The following is a 17,631-nucleotide window of genomic DNA, read 5'->3' as shown; positions in this document are numbered from 1 at the left end:
GCACTGCTTTGTGTAGAGACAGGAGCAGTGCCTATTATTAACCACTCCCCCGCCCCTGCCTCTCGCTTCCATGATTTACCCACTGCTAATTGTTGTTGACTCCTTGCCGGGGTTAGCAGTGGCTCAGTGATAGGAGTCATATCTCTGCATCAGAAGGTTGTAGGTTCAAGTTTTTTTTAAATTTGTTCGTGGGATGTGGGCATCACTGGCTAGGCCAGCATTTATTGCCCATTCCTGATTGCAGTTCTTGAACTGCTGCAGTCCTTGGGGTGGAGGTACACCCACAGTGCTGTTAGGAAGGGAGTTCCAGGACTTTGATCCAACGACAGTGAAGGAATGGCAATACAATTCCAAGTCAGGATGGTGTGTGGCTTGGAGGGGAACTTGCAGGTGGTGACGTTCCCATACGTCTGTTGCCTTGTTCTAGCTAATAGAGGTCGCGGATTTGGAAGGTGCTGAACAAGACTTGAGCACAAAATCTGATATTTCAGTGCAGTACGCAGGGAACACTTCACTGCCAGTCCTGTCTTTTGGATGAGACGTTAAATGGATGTACCACTTCGCCTCTCAGATAAATGTGAAAGATCCCATGATGATCCTGTTGAAGTCACATCAAATTGAAAATCCGATTTCGAAGAAGAGCAGGGTAGTTTTCGCTGGTATCCTGGCCAATATTTATCCTTCAAACAACATCACTAAAGAAATTATCTGGTCAGTGTCATTATCACATTGCTGTTTGTGGGAGCTTGCTGTGCACACATTGGCTGTCATGTTTCTTACATTACAACAGTGACTGTATTTTAGAAGAACTTCATTAGCTGTGAAGTGTTTTAGGTTGTTCTGAGATCATGTACTGTGCTGTGTAAGTCTTTGTTTTGGGATACAGTTCCACAGGTATTGAATGATCCTTCGGTACTTTCAAACAACTGGTCATTATTCACCTTTTTGGTGTCAGTGGTTGTTTGATGGTGGAGAGGAGAGGTGATGTTGTCATTAGCTAGAGTGCACAGATACCATTTTTAGCAGGGTCTGCCAAATTCAGATGAGTCACAGGAGACGTGGCTGATTTTTCCTTTCCCTAGGCCATGGACACTGAGGTTAATAGCGCTCCACCATCCTGGCTTTTGATCAGCTTCCTCAACATAGACCAAGGATCAAAGCTGGGCCTTTCCTTGGTGTGTCTGACTCACCTACTCATAGAATAAGCTCGCTGAATTGTCAAGGGGAACATAGGAACATGAGTAGGCCATTCAGCTCTTCGAGCATGCTCCACCATTCAATAAGTTCATGGTTGATCTAATTGTGGGCTTAACCCCACTTTCCTGTCTGTTCCCCAAAACCTTGATTCCCTTGTCTATCAAAAATCAATCCAACTCAGCCTTGAATAAATGAAATGACCCAGCCTCCAATGTTTTCTGGGGATGAGAATTCCACAGGCTAATGACCCTCAGAGAAATAATTTCTCCTCATCTCCATCTTAAAAGGGAGACCTCTTATTTTTAAACTGTGTCCCCTAGTTCTAGTGTTTCCCACAAAAGGAAACACCATTCCAGTTTCTATCTTGCCTGACCCGTTCAACCTTTCTTCATAAGATAAGTCCTTCATCCCAGGAATGAGTCGAGTGAACCTTCTCTGAACTGCGTCTAATGCAGTTATTTCTACCAAGGCTACCAAGACATTGTGGCTTATCTGCCAAACTTGGCTTGCAACAGGTGGTGAAAGAACAAACAAGTGGGAAAAACCTACTTGACCTTGCCGCACCAATCTACCTGTCACAGATGCATCTATCAATACCAGTATTGGTAGGAGTGACCACCGCACAGTCCTTGTGGAGACAAAGAGCCATCTTCACATTGAGGATACCCTCCATTGTGTTGTGCGGCACTACCACTATGCTAAATGAGATGGATTCAGACAGATCTAGCAGCTCAAAACTGGGCATCCATGAGGTGCTGTAGGCCATCAGCTACAACAAATTGAATTCAACCACAATCTGCAACCTCGTGGCCAGGCCTATCCCTCACTATCAAGCCAGGGGATCAACCCTGGTTCAATCAGGAGAGCATGCTAGGATCAACACCAGGCATACCTAAAAATTAAGTGCAAGCCTTGTGAAGCTACAACACAGGAGTATTGCATGCCAAACAGCAAAAGCAGTATGTAATAGACAGAGCTAAGTGATCCCACAACCAACAGATCAGATCAAAGCTTTGCAGTCCTGCCACATCCAATCGTGAATGGCGGTGGACAATTAAACAAGTAACTGTAGGAGGAGGCTCCACAAACCGCCGCAATGATGGCGGAGCCCAGCATCTCAGTGCAAAAGACAAGCATTTGCGACCATTTTCAGCCAGAAGTGCTGTGTGGATGATCAATCTCAGCCTCCTCCTGAGGTCCCTAGCATCACAGATACCAGTCTTCAGCCAATTCGATTCACTCCATGTAATATCAAGAAACTGGATACAGCAAAGACTGTAGGCCCTGACAACATCCCGGCTGTAGTACTGAAGACTTGTGCTGCCATGCTAGTACAACTGCAACGCTGGCACCTACCCAACAATGTGGAAAATTGCCTAGGTACATCCTGTCCACAAACAAAAGCAGGACAAATCTAAAACGGCCAATTACTGCCTCATCAGGCTACTCTCAATTATCAGCAAAGTGACCGTAGGTGTCATTGACAGTGCTATCAAGTGGCACTTACTCATCAATAACCTGCTCACCAATGTTCAGTTTGGGTTCCGCCAGGGTCACTCAGCTCCAGACCTCATTATGGACTTGGTCCAAACATGGACAAAAGAGCTGAAATCCAGAGGTGAGGTGAGAACCCTTGACATTATGGCAACATTTGACTCTGTGGCATCAAGGAGCACTCACAAAATTGAAGTCAATGGGAATAGGGGGAAAACTCCCCACTGGTTGTAGTCATACCGAGCACAAACCAAGTTGGTTGTGGATGTTGGAGGCCAATCATCTCAGCCCCAGGATATTGCTGCAGGAGTCCTGGGCCCAACCATCTTCAGTTGCTTCATCATGACTTTCCCTCCATCATAAGGTCAGAAGTGGGGATGTTCGCTGATGTTCAATACCATTTACAACTCCTCAGATACTGAAGCAGTCCGTGTCCATATGCAGGAAGACATGGATAAATTCAGGCTTGGGCTGATAAGTTACAGGTTACATTCACGCGACACAAGTGTCAGACAATGATTATCTCCAACAAGAGCGAATCGAAGCATCTCCCCTTGAAGTTCAGTGGCATTACCGTCTCTGAATCGCTCGCCATCAACATCCTGGGCGTTACAATGACCAGAATTTTAACTGGAGGAGCAATATAAATACTGTGGCTAAAAGAGCAAGTCAGAGGCTGGGAATTCTGTGATGAGTAACTCACCTCCTGACTCCCCAAAGCCTGTCCACCATCTACAAGGAGTGTGATGGAATACTCTCTGCTTGCCTGGTTTACTGCAGCCCAACAACACTCGAGAAGCTCGACACCATCCAGGACAAAGCAGCCTGCTTGATTGGAACTTGATTAAACATACACTGCTTCCACCATTGGCACACCATGATTGCAGTGTGTCCATCTGCAAGATGCACTGCAGGAATTTCCAAACCCAAGACCTCTACTATCTAGAAATACAAGGGCAGCAGACACATGGGAACGCCATCATCAGCAAGTTCCCTTCCAAGCCACACACCGTTCTGACTTGGAAATATATTGTTGGTCCTTCACTGTTGCTGGGTCAAAAATTTGGAACTCCCTCCCTAATAGCACTGTGAATGTACTTCTACCAGATGGACTGCAGCGTTTCAAGAAGGCGGCTCACCACCACCTTCTCAAGGGCAAATAGGGATGGGTAACAAATGCTGGCCTTGCCAGCGATGCTCGCATCTCATGAACAAATAAAATCTGATCTGGTTGTTCAGAATCTTATGGGCACTAGGAACAGGATTAGACTCTTCAGCCGCTATTCAACTGGGTCGTGGCTGATCTGCACCTTAGCTTCATTTTTTGCCCTTTGCTCTATATTCCTTGATATCCTTACCTAACAAAAATCTATTGATCTCAGTCTTGGAAGTTCCAACTGCTCCAGCATCCTCAGACTTTTTGAGAGTTTCAAATTTCTAACACTTTTTGTGTGAAAAATGGTATCTCAGTGTTTGGAAGGGAGCAAAACGGAAAGTTTGGAGAATAATTGAAGGTTCTATTTGGTTTTATGCTGGTATTTGCTGCAGTTCCTGTTTATCCTTACCAAGGCGGTTCGTGCGCCCGGGATCTGTTTGAATGTTCCATGTCAGAACTCAACAGATGGAGTTGTGGATGTGCATGAAAGAATATTTTTTTCCCACATTTTTGTTGTGATGGAACCTTATGTTTTTTGTTGCTGAGCTGCTCTTCACTATTTTTTTAATGAATAGTCTGCACTGGGGAGCTTTGAATTTTATTTCATTTCTCTTAAGTCAACAGGATCAGCTATGCCACTTCAGCAGCTCAGAGAGTCTGATGGTCCAATTGAAGCACAATTCCCCAGCCACGTGCAGCGGATTGAATTTGATAAACTACAACCATGTTCTTCCTGTGTGGACAAGTACGTTGAGGTAAGCTCCGTTCACATATTTAGAATAATACACTCTACCCTCAACAGGTATTCAGCAAGTGGCTGAAATTTCAGTTTCATTGGAAATGCTGGTTATGGGTCTTGAACACTTTGAATAAGTTGTTCAGATTTATGGCACCTTTTTTCTGATTTTGAACAGATTAAACATTTCAAATGTACAACAATACTTATTGGGTAGTCATTTTCATTCCCTGAGCATTACTCATAATCGTTGATGGTGGACACTAATTTTGGTTTCCGTACACATAAAACCAATTTGGTTGGAATGATAGGCTGAGCCTGCATACACTGGATAAATAATCATAGCAAATTATATTGGCTCCATGGGGACTTAAAGCTGTGCTAACCTTGTTGAATAAACTGCTCTGCTAACAGCCAATACTGAGCACTAGTGTTGCCATTGATTTAGATGGTGATGCTATCTTATCAGACTTGTCTTTGGCTACCAATCTGCTTTCTCTGACATTTCTATTGCATGATGTTTATCTGACGTGAACACCCTTTTTGGATGGTATTGGCACCATTGCACATGTTCCCTAATCATTCCCAAGCCCACACACAATTATAGTGAAGTATTTGTCCTGCGTACAAGTCCTTTTTGTAAAAAAAAATGATTTAATTGAATTTTGATAGCAATTACAGCCATCTGACTTTTGGGGATTTGACAGTTGAGCCTAGTCTTGCCCTCGTCCTACTATTTTTAAAGAGGACTTGTTAACTTTGCAATAAAAACAGAAAGTGCTGGAAATAAACAGCCGGTCTAGCAGCATCTGTGGAGAGAGAAAAACAGAATTAATGTTTCAGGTCAGTGACCTTTCATCAGAACTGGCAAAGGTTAAAAAGTGGGGCGTGGGGGGTGTTGAACAAAAGGGAAGGTGCGTGATATGGTGGAAGGCAGGAGAGATTTAATGACAAAGATGTCATGGAAAAAAAGGCAAAGGGAGTAGTAATAGCTGTAGTAAAAGACAAAGAGTTTCTCCAGAGTGAGTGTTAATGACAGAATAATGAACAGCTCTGGTTGAAAGAAAAACACATGAAAAACAAGTTTAAGACTGGTTGTTGTTTTAAAAAAAACACAATCAAAATAGCAGTCATGCTCTGAAATTGTTGAACTCAATGTTGAGTCCAGAAGGCTGTAAAGTGCCTAATTGGAAGATGAGGTGCTGTTCCTTGAGCTTGTGTTGAGCTTCAGTTGAACACTGCAGCAGACCAAGGACAGAAATGTGGCATGAGAGCAGGGTGGTGAAATAAAATGGCAAGCAACTGGGAGCTTGGGGTCATGTTTGAAGACTGAGCGGAGGTGTTCCGCAAAGCCGTCACCCAATCTGCATTTGGTATCCCCAGTGTAGAGGAGACCTCACTATACTAAATTGAAGGAACTATTAGTAAATCACCGCTTCACCTGGAAGGAGTGTTTGTGGCCTTGGATGATGAGGAGAGAGGAGGTAAAAGGGCAGGTGTTACACCTCCTTCGATTGCATGGGAAGGGGATGAGATTTTGGAGGTGATGGAGGAATGAATCAGGGTGTACTGTGTCCTCTGGTGTTACAAGTGAAACAGTCTTGTACATGATCTGCACCAATGATGTAGATCATGTTCCCCCCTCAATCTCCTTTTCAAATCGGTCCTAGATACCTAATTTAATTTAATTGTAATTTAATGTGGAATTCTGCATCCATCTCTTGTTCTCTCCACTGCTTCTGTGCTGTCTGACTGTCAGACATCTAGTCTTGGGTGAACACAGCTGAACGTTGGGGAGACCAATACCTTGTCCTCAGCCTCGGTCACAAATCTCACCTTTGGAACCAATTCCAGCCCCTTCTTGGCCATTTTCTCTGGTTGAACCAGACTGTTAACTACTTTGGTGTAATATTGACCCCTGAAATGAGCTTCAAACCCTTTATCCTCTGCAACAACACCTGCCTATACCCCTGCCTCAGCCCATCTCTGCTAAAACTCTCATCCATACCGTTGTGAGTTCCAGACTCAACAATTCTGATACTGTAATAAAAGCAAAATACTGCAGATGCTGGAAATCTGAAATAAAAACAGAAAGTGCTGGGATTACTCAGCGGGTCAGGCAGCATCTGTGGAGAGAGAAACAGTGTTAACGTTTCAGGTCTGTGACCTTTTGTCAGAACTGACAAAGATTAGAAATGTAATAGGTTTTAAGCAAATAAATCAGGGTGGAGGGGAAAGAGAACAAAAGGGAAGGTATGTGATAGGACAGTGGGCCGGAGAGATTAACTGACAAGGACGTCATGGGGCAAAGGCAAAGAGAGTATGCTAAATGGTGTGATGAAAGACAAAGCATTAGTGCAGAGGGAGTGTTAATGACAGAATAATGAACAGCTCTGTCCAAAAGCACAACATGAGAAACGGATTCTAAGGCAGGCACATTCTGCCATGAACACTCTCTCTGGACTAATGCTTTGTCCTTCACCGCAACCATTAACACTCCCTTTGCCTTTGTCCCATGATATATTTGTCATTTAATTTCTCCTGCCCTCTGCCCCATCGCACACCTTCCCTTTTGTTCTTTTTCCCACCCTGCCGCCCCCTTCACTTGCTTAAAACCTAATACCTTTCTCAGCTTTGCCAGTTCTGATGAAAGGTCATAGACCTGAAACATTAACTCTGCTTCTTTCCACAAATGCTGCCTGACCTGCTGAGTATTTCCGGCACTATCAGTTTTAATTCTGATACTCTCCTGGCTGTCCTCAAATCCCGAACCCTCCATATACCTCAGCTCATCCAAAACACTGTTGCCTACATCCTGTTCGACACCAATTGTCACTCATATTTCCCATGTCCTTGCTGACCTATGTTGGCTCCTGGTACCTTTAATCTTCTAATTTGCAATTCTCTTCTTGTACTTAAATCTTTTATAGTCTTGCCCTCCCTGTTTCTGGAAAACATCTCCGCCCCTGCAACCCATCTCCCAATTCTCAACTTCAGTGACTCCAACCTTTTAATTCATATCCTATATGAATGATTCCATCCACCCTCACTTAGCTGCAATGTTGCAAGCTGTGCCTTCCATTGTCTGGGTCCCACTCTCTGTAATTAATTCCCTAAACACATCTCCCACTCCTCCTTCAAGATCCTTAAAATTCATCTCTTTGACCACACTTTTTATCACTCTTCCTAATCTCTCCCTCCTTGATTTTGTATCTGAGTAGTACCTTGGGATGTTTATCAACAGGAACCCTAGTAAAACTCAAGTCATTGGGGATCAGGGGACCCTCTCCAGTGGCTGGAGGAAGATGGTTGTGGTTGTTGGAGGCCAATCATCTCGGCAGGAAATTCTGAGGCCTAACTATCATTAGCTGTTTACTCTTTGGCCTTTCCTCCACCTTAAAGTCAAGAAGTGGGGATGTTTGCTGATGATTGCACAATGTGTAGCTCTGTTTGCAGTTCCTCAGGTAATGAAGCAGTCTATGCCTGCATATAGTAAGTACTGGCTTGGGCTGATATGTGGCAAGTAACATTTGCACCACACAAATATTAGGCAATGACCATCCCCAACGGGAAAGAGCCTAATCACTTCCCCTTTCAATGGCATTACCATCATTGGGTCGTACTCCATCAACGTCCAGAAGGGTCACCACTGACCATAAACTCAAGAGACCAGCCACATAAATGCTGTGGCTATTTAAGGAGGTGAGGGGCTATATATTTAAGCAGTCCATTTGGTCAGCAGCTCATGGACTTGCCTAAACATCCACCGCCTCCACTTTTGGTGTACTGTGGCTGCAGTGTGTTCCATGTGCAGGATGCAGTGCCTTGCACAGTTGCCAAGGCTTCCTCAGCAGCACCTCCAAAACCAATGACTTCTTCCACCTAGAAGGATAAGGGCAGCAGATACGTGGGAACTAAAGGCCTGTTCGGGTCTGCAAATGAGACCTGACCCGAGCCCAACAGAACCCCATCCGACCCCGAGCACAACCCGGCCTGAGTCCTTCCATCTCCCGCGCTCGACCCGACCATCCATTTTTCTCTTTGTTCCTTACCTGCACAAGCTTAAAATGACTGTAACAAAACCTTTAAAGTCCAAAAAGTAAATTAACATTAAAGTCACTTACCTGAGGTGGTGATAGAGCGTGTCCGATCTGGCCCCGACCCGACCTGAGCCTGAATGCCGGACCCGACCCGAACCCGACACATGTCGTCTGGTCCCGTCAGGTTCGGGCTGGGTAGCAGGCCTTTAATGTTAACACCTCCACTTCTCAGTTCCCCTCCAACTCGCACACCATCCTGACTTCATCTTCACTGGGTCACAATTCTGAAACACTAACAGCATTGCGGGAGCACCTTCACCACGAGGATGGCAGCATTTCCAGACGGAGTCTCGCTGCCACCTTCTCTAGGGCAACTAGGGATAGGCAATAAATACTGGCCTTCCTGTGATGCACACATGCTGAGACTGAATAATAACAAAAAACTAAAGTGCTGTTTCATTGTTATATCTGTAGTAGTAGAAGGTACATTTTACAATGCATTTTATAAGAAGCCATTAGCTTTGTTGGCAGTACATGTTCTCTAAAGTCTAGCATTCTGGAGCTGCCTGGCAGAAGGCATTGGCTGTACTCTCTGAAATTTGAATAAACTTTCTCTGGAAGCATGAGTTGTATACAAACTCAATAATTGCCAAGATGGTGGCCTCAGGATTCACATTATTCTGACGAAGTATAAAAAAAATTCCCTCCCCATCCGTTCCAAGCATCTTCCACCAATAACCAGACTGCAAAAGTCACCCACAGGTGCCAGAGTTACAGTGTTCCATTGTTAGCACAGTGAATCACCATGAAAGCCACTGAGAAACAGCCATCCAGAAATGTGAAGCAGGAGCTTTGAGATAAACCTGCAGGTTTTAGATTAGATTAGATTAGAGATACAGCACTGAAACAGGCCCTTCGGCCCACCGAGTCTGTGCCGAACATCAACCACCCATTTATACTAATCCTACACTAATCCCATATTCCTACCAAACATCCCCACCTGTCCCTACATTTCCCTACCACCTACCTATACTAGTGACAATTTATAATGGCCAATTTACCTATCAACCTGCAAGTCTTTTGGCTTGTGGGAGGAAACCGGAGCACCCGGAGAAAACCCACGCAGACACAGGGAGAACTTGCAAACTCCACACAGGCAGTACCCGGAATCGAACCCGGGTCCCTGGAGCTGTGAGGCTACAGTGCTAACCACTGCGCCACTATGCCGCCCTATGCATTTTCAGCAACGTCTTGCAGTTCTATAGTGCTTTTAGTTCAGTAAATGTTCCACGGTGCTGCACAGAGCTGGAAACAGCTGTAACCTACAGGATTAAAATGGCTTCTCCTAGCAAGCCAGAAATGAAGTGTTTTTTACTGGATTAGATGAGGACTTCACATTGAGGGAGAATTCTGTGCTGACATGCGACAATGTAATGATACTTGCATTAAATGCACATTAATATTTAGAAAATGTAGCCATATGTCGCCAAAGAAAACCTCTCTGGGCACTGTTTGAGTTGGTTTGTCTGCAACAGATTGATATAACAGAAGACATTCTGTCTGCTAACAGCACCAGTGGCCTGTTGAAAAGAGAGCGAGACATTACTGTGCCTGAGCACTTGTTTGCTTTCACTTTCTGTGCTGAATGCTTCATGTTTATTATACTTTTATAGATTAATGGCTTGGAACAATGTACTGTGTTAACTGCAGAAAGTTTCTCGACCATTATAGTTGTTCCATCAGATTCACAGTCTTAAATAAAAACAGAAAATGCTGGAAATACTCAGCAGCTTTGGCAGCATCTGTGGAGAGAGAAACGGTTGACATTTCAGGTCTGTGACCTTTCATTAGAACTGGGAAAAATTAGAAATGTAATACAAGTAAAAGTAAAATTGTGTTGAATGGCCTACTTGCTTGTTCAAAATATCAACAAGAAAATCCACATCAGAGGAAAAGAAACTACAACATCTGGAAAAAAAATCTATACTCCAAAATCCAGTAGGATGAGCTAAATACCAATACCTGCTTTACACAATTTGTTATTATGGTAATTTGCATGAACAGGTGCAACACAAATGATCTTACACACAAGCATCCACACACCTTTACAAACCCATAACAACATTGAAATGCTGCATCAGTCTTTATAATTTTCTGGTGAGTGAGATAAGGTGGTGATGAACTGTTGCTGGAATTGGAAGGTAATGGTATTTTGGAACGTGCTGTTGTTTCGTGGCCCTGGATAAGTCGCTGCTTATTTCAGTAGTCCATCAAAAGCAGCAGAAGGAATGGCCTCTTGAATTTTTTTTTAAAAATGTGAATCTTTGTTTTAATGCAGTGCCCACCTCAAGTCTTGTGTCAACTTGTGTCCAAGAGAGTGGACCTCCACTGATATAACTGGCACCATATCTTTTCCCTGCCCTCAGCTTGCGGGGAATTACCTGACCAATGTTTAACACTCTTAAGTCAATTGGGACTCACAGGAGAGTTTATATTTGCTGTAATGTACAGCTTGTTACAAGCTCCTCAGTTGCATTCATCAGATCATTACAAGGACAGTTTTTTTTGCAGTGGGTTCTTGGCTCCTGGGATTTTTACTCAGTCTGCTTTTTCTCACCTAGGATCCTTAGGCAGCCATCAGAGAAAGAAAGGCTTAACAACCAGATCTCGAACATGTTCAAACTGGCTCCATATGTGATATCACAGCAGCCATTGTTTAATTGCCATTATACCTTTGTTTCTGCTCTTTAGGGAACTATTTTGATGAAGTACCCACCACATGAGCTTGGAACAGGAGAAAAAGTACTCAAAATGGTATTGGAAGGTAAGTTGACATTGGTTGATTGACAGATTGTAACTTAGAAATAAAACAAAGGTGTTCCATGTCTTAATTTGATAAACTTGGTGGTAAATGGTTAACATTCCAATTTTGAGTTTCATTATCTGACAACTTGTAAAACTTTTTAAATTGCTGCTATTTTAATGTGCATGAGATGTTTTATCAGTATTCTACTTCCTTTTTGTACTCCAGCACCCTTGAGAGCAAGGCCAAGATTCCATCGACCTTTTTGATTTTTGTTTTGTACTTGTGCATGAGCTTTGAGTAATTTTTGTACCTGAACAATCAAATTCCTTTACTCCCCTACAATTCCTAGTCTCTCGCTGTTAAAAAAAAAAAAATTCTGATTTGTCTTTCTTTGATCCAAAGTGTATGACCTCCACATCCTCACATTGAACTCTCTCTGCCATAGTTTTGCCCAGTCACATGTCTTGCCTATGTCTCTTTGTAACTTCCTGCTCTCATCTATGCAATGTACAGTGCCTCCTACTTAGAATAATTTGAAAACTTGGATATGTAAATCTGTGGGGCAAAATTGAACAGCCCCCCGAAAACAGCCATGGGGATTGCGATGTCTAATTAACCTGCAGTTATTCCTTCTGGTGTCGGCAGCATACAAACATTGTGCTACCTGCTCATTACTATGATTGTAGCACTATTAAATGGTTGCACGCCTCAGCACCATTTAAAGCAAGTCTGCATTACTTAAAGTCAGCTTGCACGTTAAATGAAAGATGCATTCTAGCTGCAGAAGGTGCTGGAATTGGTTGGGGAAAGATTGTGTGAGCAGAAAGAACGTTGAGAAATGGCACAACAGGACAGAGAATGTGCGCCACGGTTCTTCAACATAGCACTAGAGATCTTGGTGCAGGAGGGGAGAGGTCCTCCATTTATAGCAGACCAGGAGGCGCTTCAGACAAATACTGCAAAGGCAACGAGAGCTGCTAGCCGTTGCAGTCAATGCCAACATTGTAGCCCCGAGGACCTGGATGCAGTGCTACAAGAATTTCAGTGACCTCACACATATGGCCTGGGTCCGTGAATGCATCTTCAAATTCCATATCCTACCTGCTGTACCACTAGCCTCGGATGCTGCTGAATTCACCGTTTCCTGCAACCCCCCCAACCCTCTTCACTCACCTACCAGCAATCTCTATCAACTGCGGCTCATACCTCACCTTCATGGGTTCACCTCACCCTCACACACTTATCACTGCTGCAAGTCACAAACTGACACCTCACAGTTTGTACACACTACCAGTTATTCAACCCTGACAGGCACATCACCCAAATGCACTACACGACAGTCACTGACAAATTTCCCTCTCTCTTGCAGGGCAAGGTGGCACATAACTGGAAGCAATAGGAACTAACTGGCAGGGGACAGGCACAGCAGCATGTCTTTCCCCCATGGAGGAGACAGTTCTCACCATCACTGCAGTGGCCACGACTGAGGCCATGGTCAGTGGTGGGGCTGAAACCATTGAAGCTAGTGGTATCTTCATACCTAATCCTCCTTCTCACATCTCACTACCCCCCACCTCCCCCACCCCCCAGCCCCCTCAATCACATAATCTCTTCTGGTTTACAAGCTGCAGATGGTGTAAGAATGCACCTCTTGTTTTCCATCCCTCCCCTCACCACAACCACACTCTTCTGCATTTCTACTTTCACAAACCTAAGAACTGCCACCTGACCAGGCAGTGGTGGAAGAGAAAGAGGTGAATGCGCAGGAAGACAATGATGAAGAAAAACACCGTCACTCGCGTTCTCACTCGCAGCCAGAAAGGGGATGTGTTGGTTTCCTCCACCTTCTAGCTACTCGCTGTATGCTTGGTGGCAAGGGCAATACCCTCATGATGGCGAGATTGTGCAGGATGCAGCAGAGGGAATGGAATCCTTTCAGTTGCAGTACATCTATGAATTTACATGCAGCACCCATGAAGTGACAGAGCAGCTAATGGCTCCCGACACAATGAAGAAGCCTGCTGTTGTGAAACAGTGTACTTGCTCCGCCTGCTTGTCACTGGCAAGAGAGAATGAAATGTATTTGGCTGTCTTGAAATACAGAGTATCAGTGACCTCCTTTATGCAACAGTGGACGGTGAACTGGGAGATGTTGGAAATATTGCCTTCTCCAGCCTGCAAGAAGCCAGGCACATAAACGTTAATGGCAATGGTCACCTGCGCAGCCACTGCCAGTGCCGTCCTCACCCTGCTCTGAGGCTGCAGTTCTGCCTGCAACAGGTGGCAGATTTCAGTGAGCACCTCCTTAGTGAAATGGAGACATCAAATACATTGTTCCTCACTGAGGTTGAGATAGGAAAAATTATCCCTGAAAAGCCTGGCTGGATGTGGCCTCCTGCTGAGAGCCTTTTTCCTACTCTTCCCTCTTTGAGCAGCTTGTCATCCTCTGTGCCACCTCTGCTCATTCCGCCTGTTGTAGGCCCAGGGCGATATGAACTACTGTAGTCATGATTGGGAGCAAGTGGTTTGAGCAGAACCGATGAAGTCAGAACCAAGGCCTTCATCCTGTGCCACACTACTCCCTGGACAGCAGTACAAATCCCCAAACACTTCTCCTAACTCATTATCAGCTAGTAGAAAACAATCAGCAACTAACCTGAAAGTGGTCGATGACCCCTTTAAATGGCGGAGGGGCAGTCCTTCCTGCTGCTGTATGCATTGTTCAGCTGTGTGAAGTTGGGAGAGGGCGTTATCTTGAGCGTTTTGCTTGAAAAGGCTGCGTTCGCTGACAATGCAACCAATAGGTGGCACAGTGTTAATGCAGCCTCATCAACTGTAACATCACTGTCTGCGACGTCTCAGGCAGCTGCCACTAATAAAGATGGCGCTGCTCAATTTGACAAAAAAACAAATTCCCTCAAAACCCCCTCAATGGCTGTAATTGCTGCCTCCATCCCTCCCCTAGCCGTACCCTGCTTCCTCCCGCTATCTTCACTTCTCTTAGCCCCTGCCTTCGGTGACTGCTCACTCTGCACTTCCCACCCCCCCCCCCAGCTGCTCGCTCCCTGCCTCGCTGGCTGGAGAAGTGGCGGGGGCGGGAGGCGGGCGGATTGGTGAGGGAAGTGGTGAGGCCAGGTGTGAGCATCCAAGGGGGGGGGGGGGGGGGCGGGATTGTAGCGAGGCAGGGAGTGAGTGGCCCAAGGGGGAGAGGTGAGGCAGGGAGTGAGCGGCTAAGGGGGGTGGGGAGGGGGAATGGTGTGGCGAGGCAGGGTGAGCGGCCGAGGGGGGGAATGTGGCGAGGCAGGAGGAAGTTGCAAGGCAGGGAGTGAGCGGCCGAGGGGGGGAATGTGGCGAGGCAGGAGGAAGTTGCAAGGCAGGGAGTGAGCGGCCGAGGGGGGGATGTGGCGAGGCAGGAGGAAGTTGCACGGCAGGGAGTGAGTGGCCGAGGGGATGTGGGGGAGTGGGTGGGGGGTGGGGGGAGCGGAGAGACGGGATGGAGCAGTGAGTAGGCAGGAGCAGGAAATTGAAGGCAGCGATTGAGGCGGGGATGGCAGGAGGGAGCGGGGTACAGTTCGGGGGAATGGAGGCGGCCATTGAGGGATGAGGACAACATTGCGTGGTGATGTCAGCGCACATATGCACGCATTCATATTGGTAAGCTGGCAAATGTTTGCACGCACTAATGACGTCTGCGATCGCTCTGTGCATGCTCTGCCTTGTCAGGAGTTACTCCAGTTTGAAAATGACATAGTTGGCGTCAAATCAGTATTGCACGCTGACTGACAACATGATCTGCTACTCTACATACTTAGGGTGCACGCTCACTGTGACCGCACTACTAATCTACCCAAAATGACGTCAGGTGCAACCCGCACCAGAAGTATGCATGCACCTTCTTTTGCAAAAATACCTCTTCATTCAAGTCATTGGTATATATGGTGGAAAGCTGAGGCTCCACTACAGATCTTTGTGGAATACCAATTACCGAATCATGTCACAATGGTACCTTCAACTCTGTGGGCTATTATTTTTAATAATCTCTTGTGAGGAGCCTCATCAAATGCCTCTGAAAGTCCATATAAACAACATCTTGACACTCCTCTTTCCACTGAGATAGTGGCATCCTCAATTAATTAGCCTGACATGACCTTTGCAAATCCATGCTGACTTTCTCTGATTAGCTTTTACTTGTTCACATGCTCAGCCTCTCTGTCCTTGATGATGGCTCCTATTAACTTGCCCACAACTGATGCTAAACCGACAGACCTGTGGTTTCCTGATTTTTCCTCCTTCCCTTCTTAAATAATAGAATGATATTTTCAATTTTCCAATCGAAAGGCACAATTCCTAAAGATTGAGAGCTTTGAAAAATTGACCAATACATTTTTAATTTCCTCAACAACTACTTTTAGTACCCTGGGGCGGAAATCAACATGTATAGAGATTTGCCATCTTAAGTCGCACTATTTACTTTTCAGGGGTATGGGCTGGTTTTCTATTGTACCAAATACTTGTTTGAGTTCTTCAAATTGTCGGTTTGCCCATGAACAGTTCAGTCCAATTTACTGTGGTCAATTTAACTCATCCCTTCAAAGTTTGAATTCTAGCAGTATGAGCCAATTGTCTTTTGAATGGCTAAATAGAGTTAACCTTCGTTCCAACTGATTGAAGCTGAAATTCTGAATCATTCTATCAACATCTGTCACCACATCATTTCACCTTTTTGCATGACCTCCCTTGATAAGGCAGTTTAAATTGATGCTTTAAAAACATTTTTAAGTCAAAAGTATGGATTGCTTATTAAATCAGCCAAATTTTGCGTGAACTTCTAACATATTTAAATTTATTCGAAAAGCTAGTGTGCTTAAAAATTAAGGTTTAATAAGCTCCCTACATCATTAAATGGTAAGTATTCATTAGAAACATTTACTGCATTCATTGAAATAGGAACATGAGTAGGCCATTCAGCCCCTCCAACCATGTTCCAACATTCAGTTAACTCCAGTTATCCTGCCTGGTTCCAATTTCTTATTACCCTTGCGTAACAAAAATCTATCCATCTCAGTTTTGCAATTTTCAATTGACTGAGTCTCAACAGTTTCTGGGAAAAAGAATTCTATATTTCCACCATCCTTTGGGCGAAGAGATGCTTTCTGGCATCACTCCTGAACGGCCTGGCTCTAATTTAAAATTTATGCCCCCTTGTTCTGGACCCACCTACCAGATGAAATTGTTTACCTCTATCTATACTGTCAATTCCTTCCATCATCTTAAACGGCTCAATTAGATCACCCCTTACTCTTCTTTATTCAGTGTTAGTACGAGCCTAGTCTATCCAACCTGTCCTTTTAATTTAACCCTTTTAGCTCCGTAAGTAACAACTCATTAAAATGAGGCCTGGAATAGGATGATCGCAGAGCAGTTTTACTTTTGCTTTGTAAGCATGTTCTGTATATAGGTAATTAAGGGGTAATTCCTCAGTTCCCTGCTTCCAACCATGTCTTCTGCTCATAGAGAATGTGGGTTGGATACAAGGTAATAGTGCTGTAGCATTGATTCTCCAAATCATGCTGCTTATATCCAGTGTATTTTATAGCCAGTTAATTGGGGATTTTACAGAGCTTTGAAACCTTGGTGACAGGTCAAAGCTCTCTGTTTTTTTCTGTTTTGGTTAGTAGGAGTGGGTTGATACAGTGCAGCCAGGCTTTGATGCTGGTCTCTGTTCTGTTCCTCATTCTCCAATCTTATTTTTCTAGTCCTGATCTTTCATAGAATAATGCAACACAGAAGGAGGCCATTTGGCCCATTGAGTCTGCGCCAGCTGTTAGGAGGTACAGTGCAGTTAATCTCACTTTCCTGCTCTTTCCCCATATCCCTGCAATTTTTTTCTCCTTCAAACATTTACCAAATCCCTTTTGAAAGCTACTATTGAATCGATATCCACCACCCTATCAGGCACTGCATTCTAAATCCTAACCAATCATGTTCAGTTCTGGGCACCACACTTTTGGAAGGACGTGATGGCATTAGAGTGGGTGCAGAAATGATTGACAAGAATGGCTCCAGGGATGAGGAACTTCAGTTATGTGGATAGATTGGAGAAGCTGGAGCTGTTCTCCTTGGAGAAGAGAAGATTAAGAGGAGATTTGATAGAGGTGTTCAAAATCATGAGATGTCTGAACAGAGCAGATAGGGAGAAACT

General features: G+C 44.7%; 1 protein-coding gene across 3 annotated transcripts in view; it reads left to right on the top strand.

Moving 5' to 3' along the window:
* pot1 (protection of telomeres 1 homolog) overlaps window positions 1–17,631 on the top strand; it is a 399,782-nt gene that overhangs the window by 85,686 nt on the left and 296,465 nt on the right. For 2 of the 3 annotated variants that reach the window (XM_068050911.1, XM_068050912.1), the window contains exons 2-3: window positions 4,465–4,602; window positions 11,375–11,447. In XM_068050911.1, the coding sequence (XP_067907012.1) occupies window positions 4,480–4,602; window positions 11,375–11,447 (196 nt within the window). In that variant the 5' untranslated portion in view covers window positions 4,465–4,479. The remainder of the gene's footprint in view (window positions 1–4,464; window positions 4,603–11,374; window positions 11,448–17,631) is intronic. The other variant, XM_068050910.1, reaches the window with a different exon arrangement.

The sequence above is a fragment of the Heterodontus francisci genome, chromosome 18, assembly GCF_036365525.1.
Source record: "Heterodontus francisci isolate sHetFra1 chromosome 18, sHetFra1.hap1, whole genome shotgun sequence".
In the NCBI taxonomy this organism is placed as follows: Eukaryota; Metazoa; Chordata; class Chondrichthyes; order Heterodontiformes; family Heterodontidae; genus Heterodontus; species Heterodontus francisci.
The sequence above is the reverse complement of the archived record's forward strand: the minus strand, read 5'-3'. Positions and strand labels throughout refer to the sequence as shown.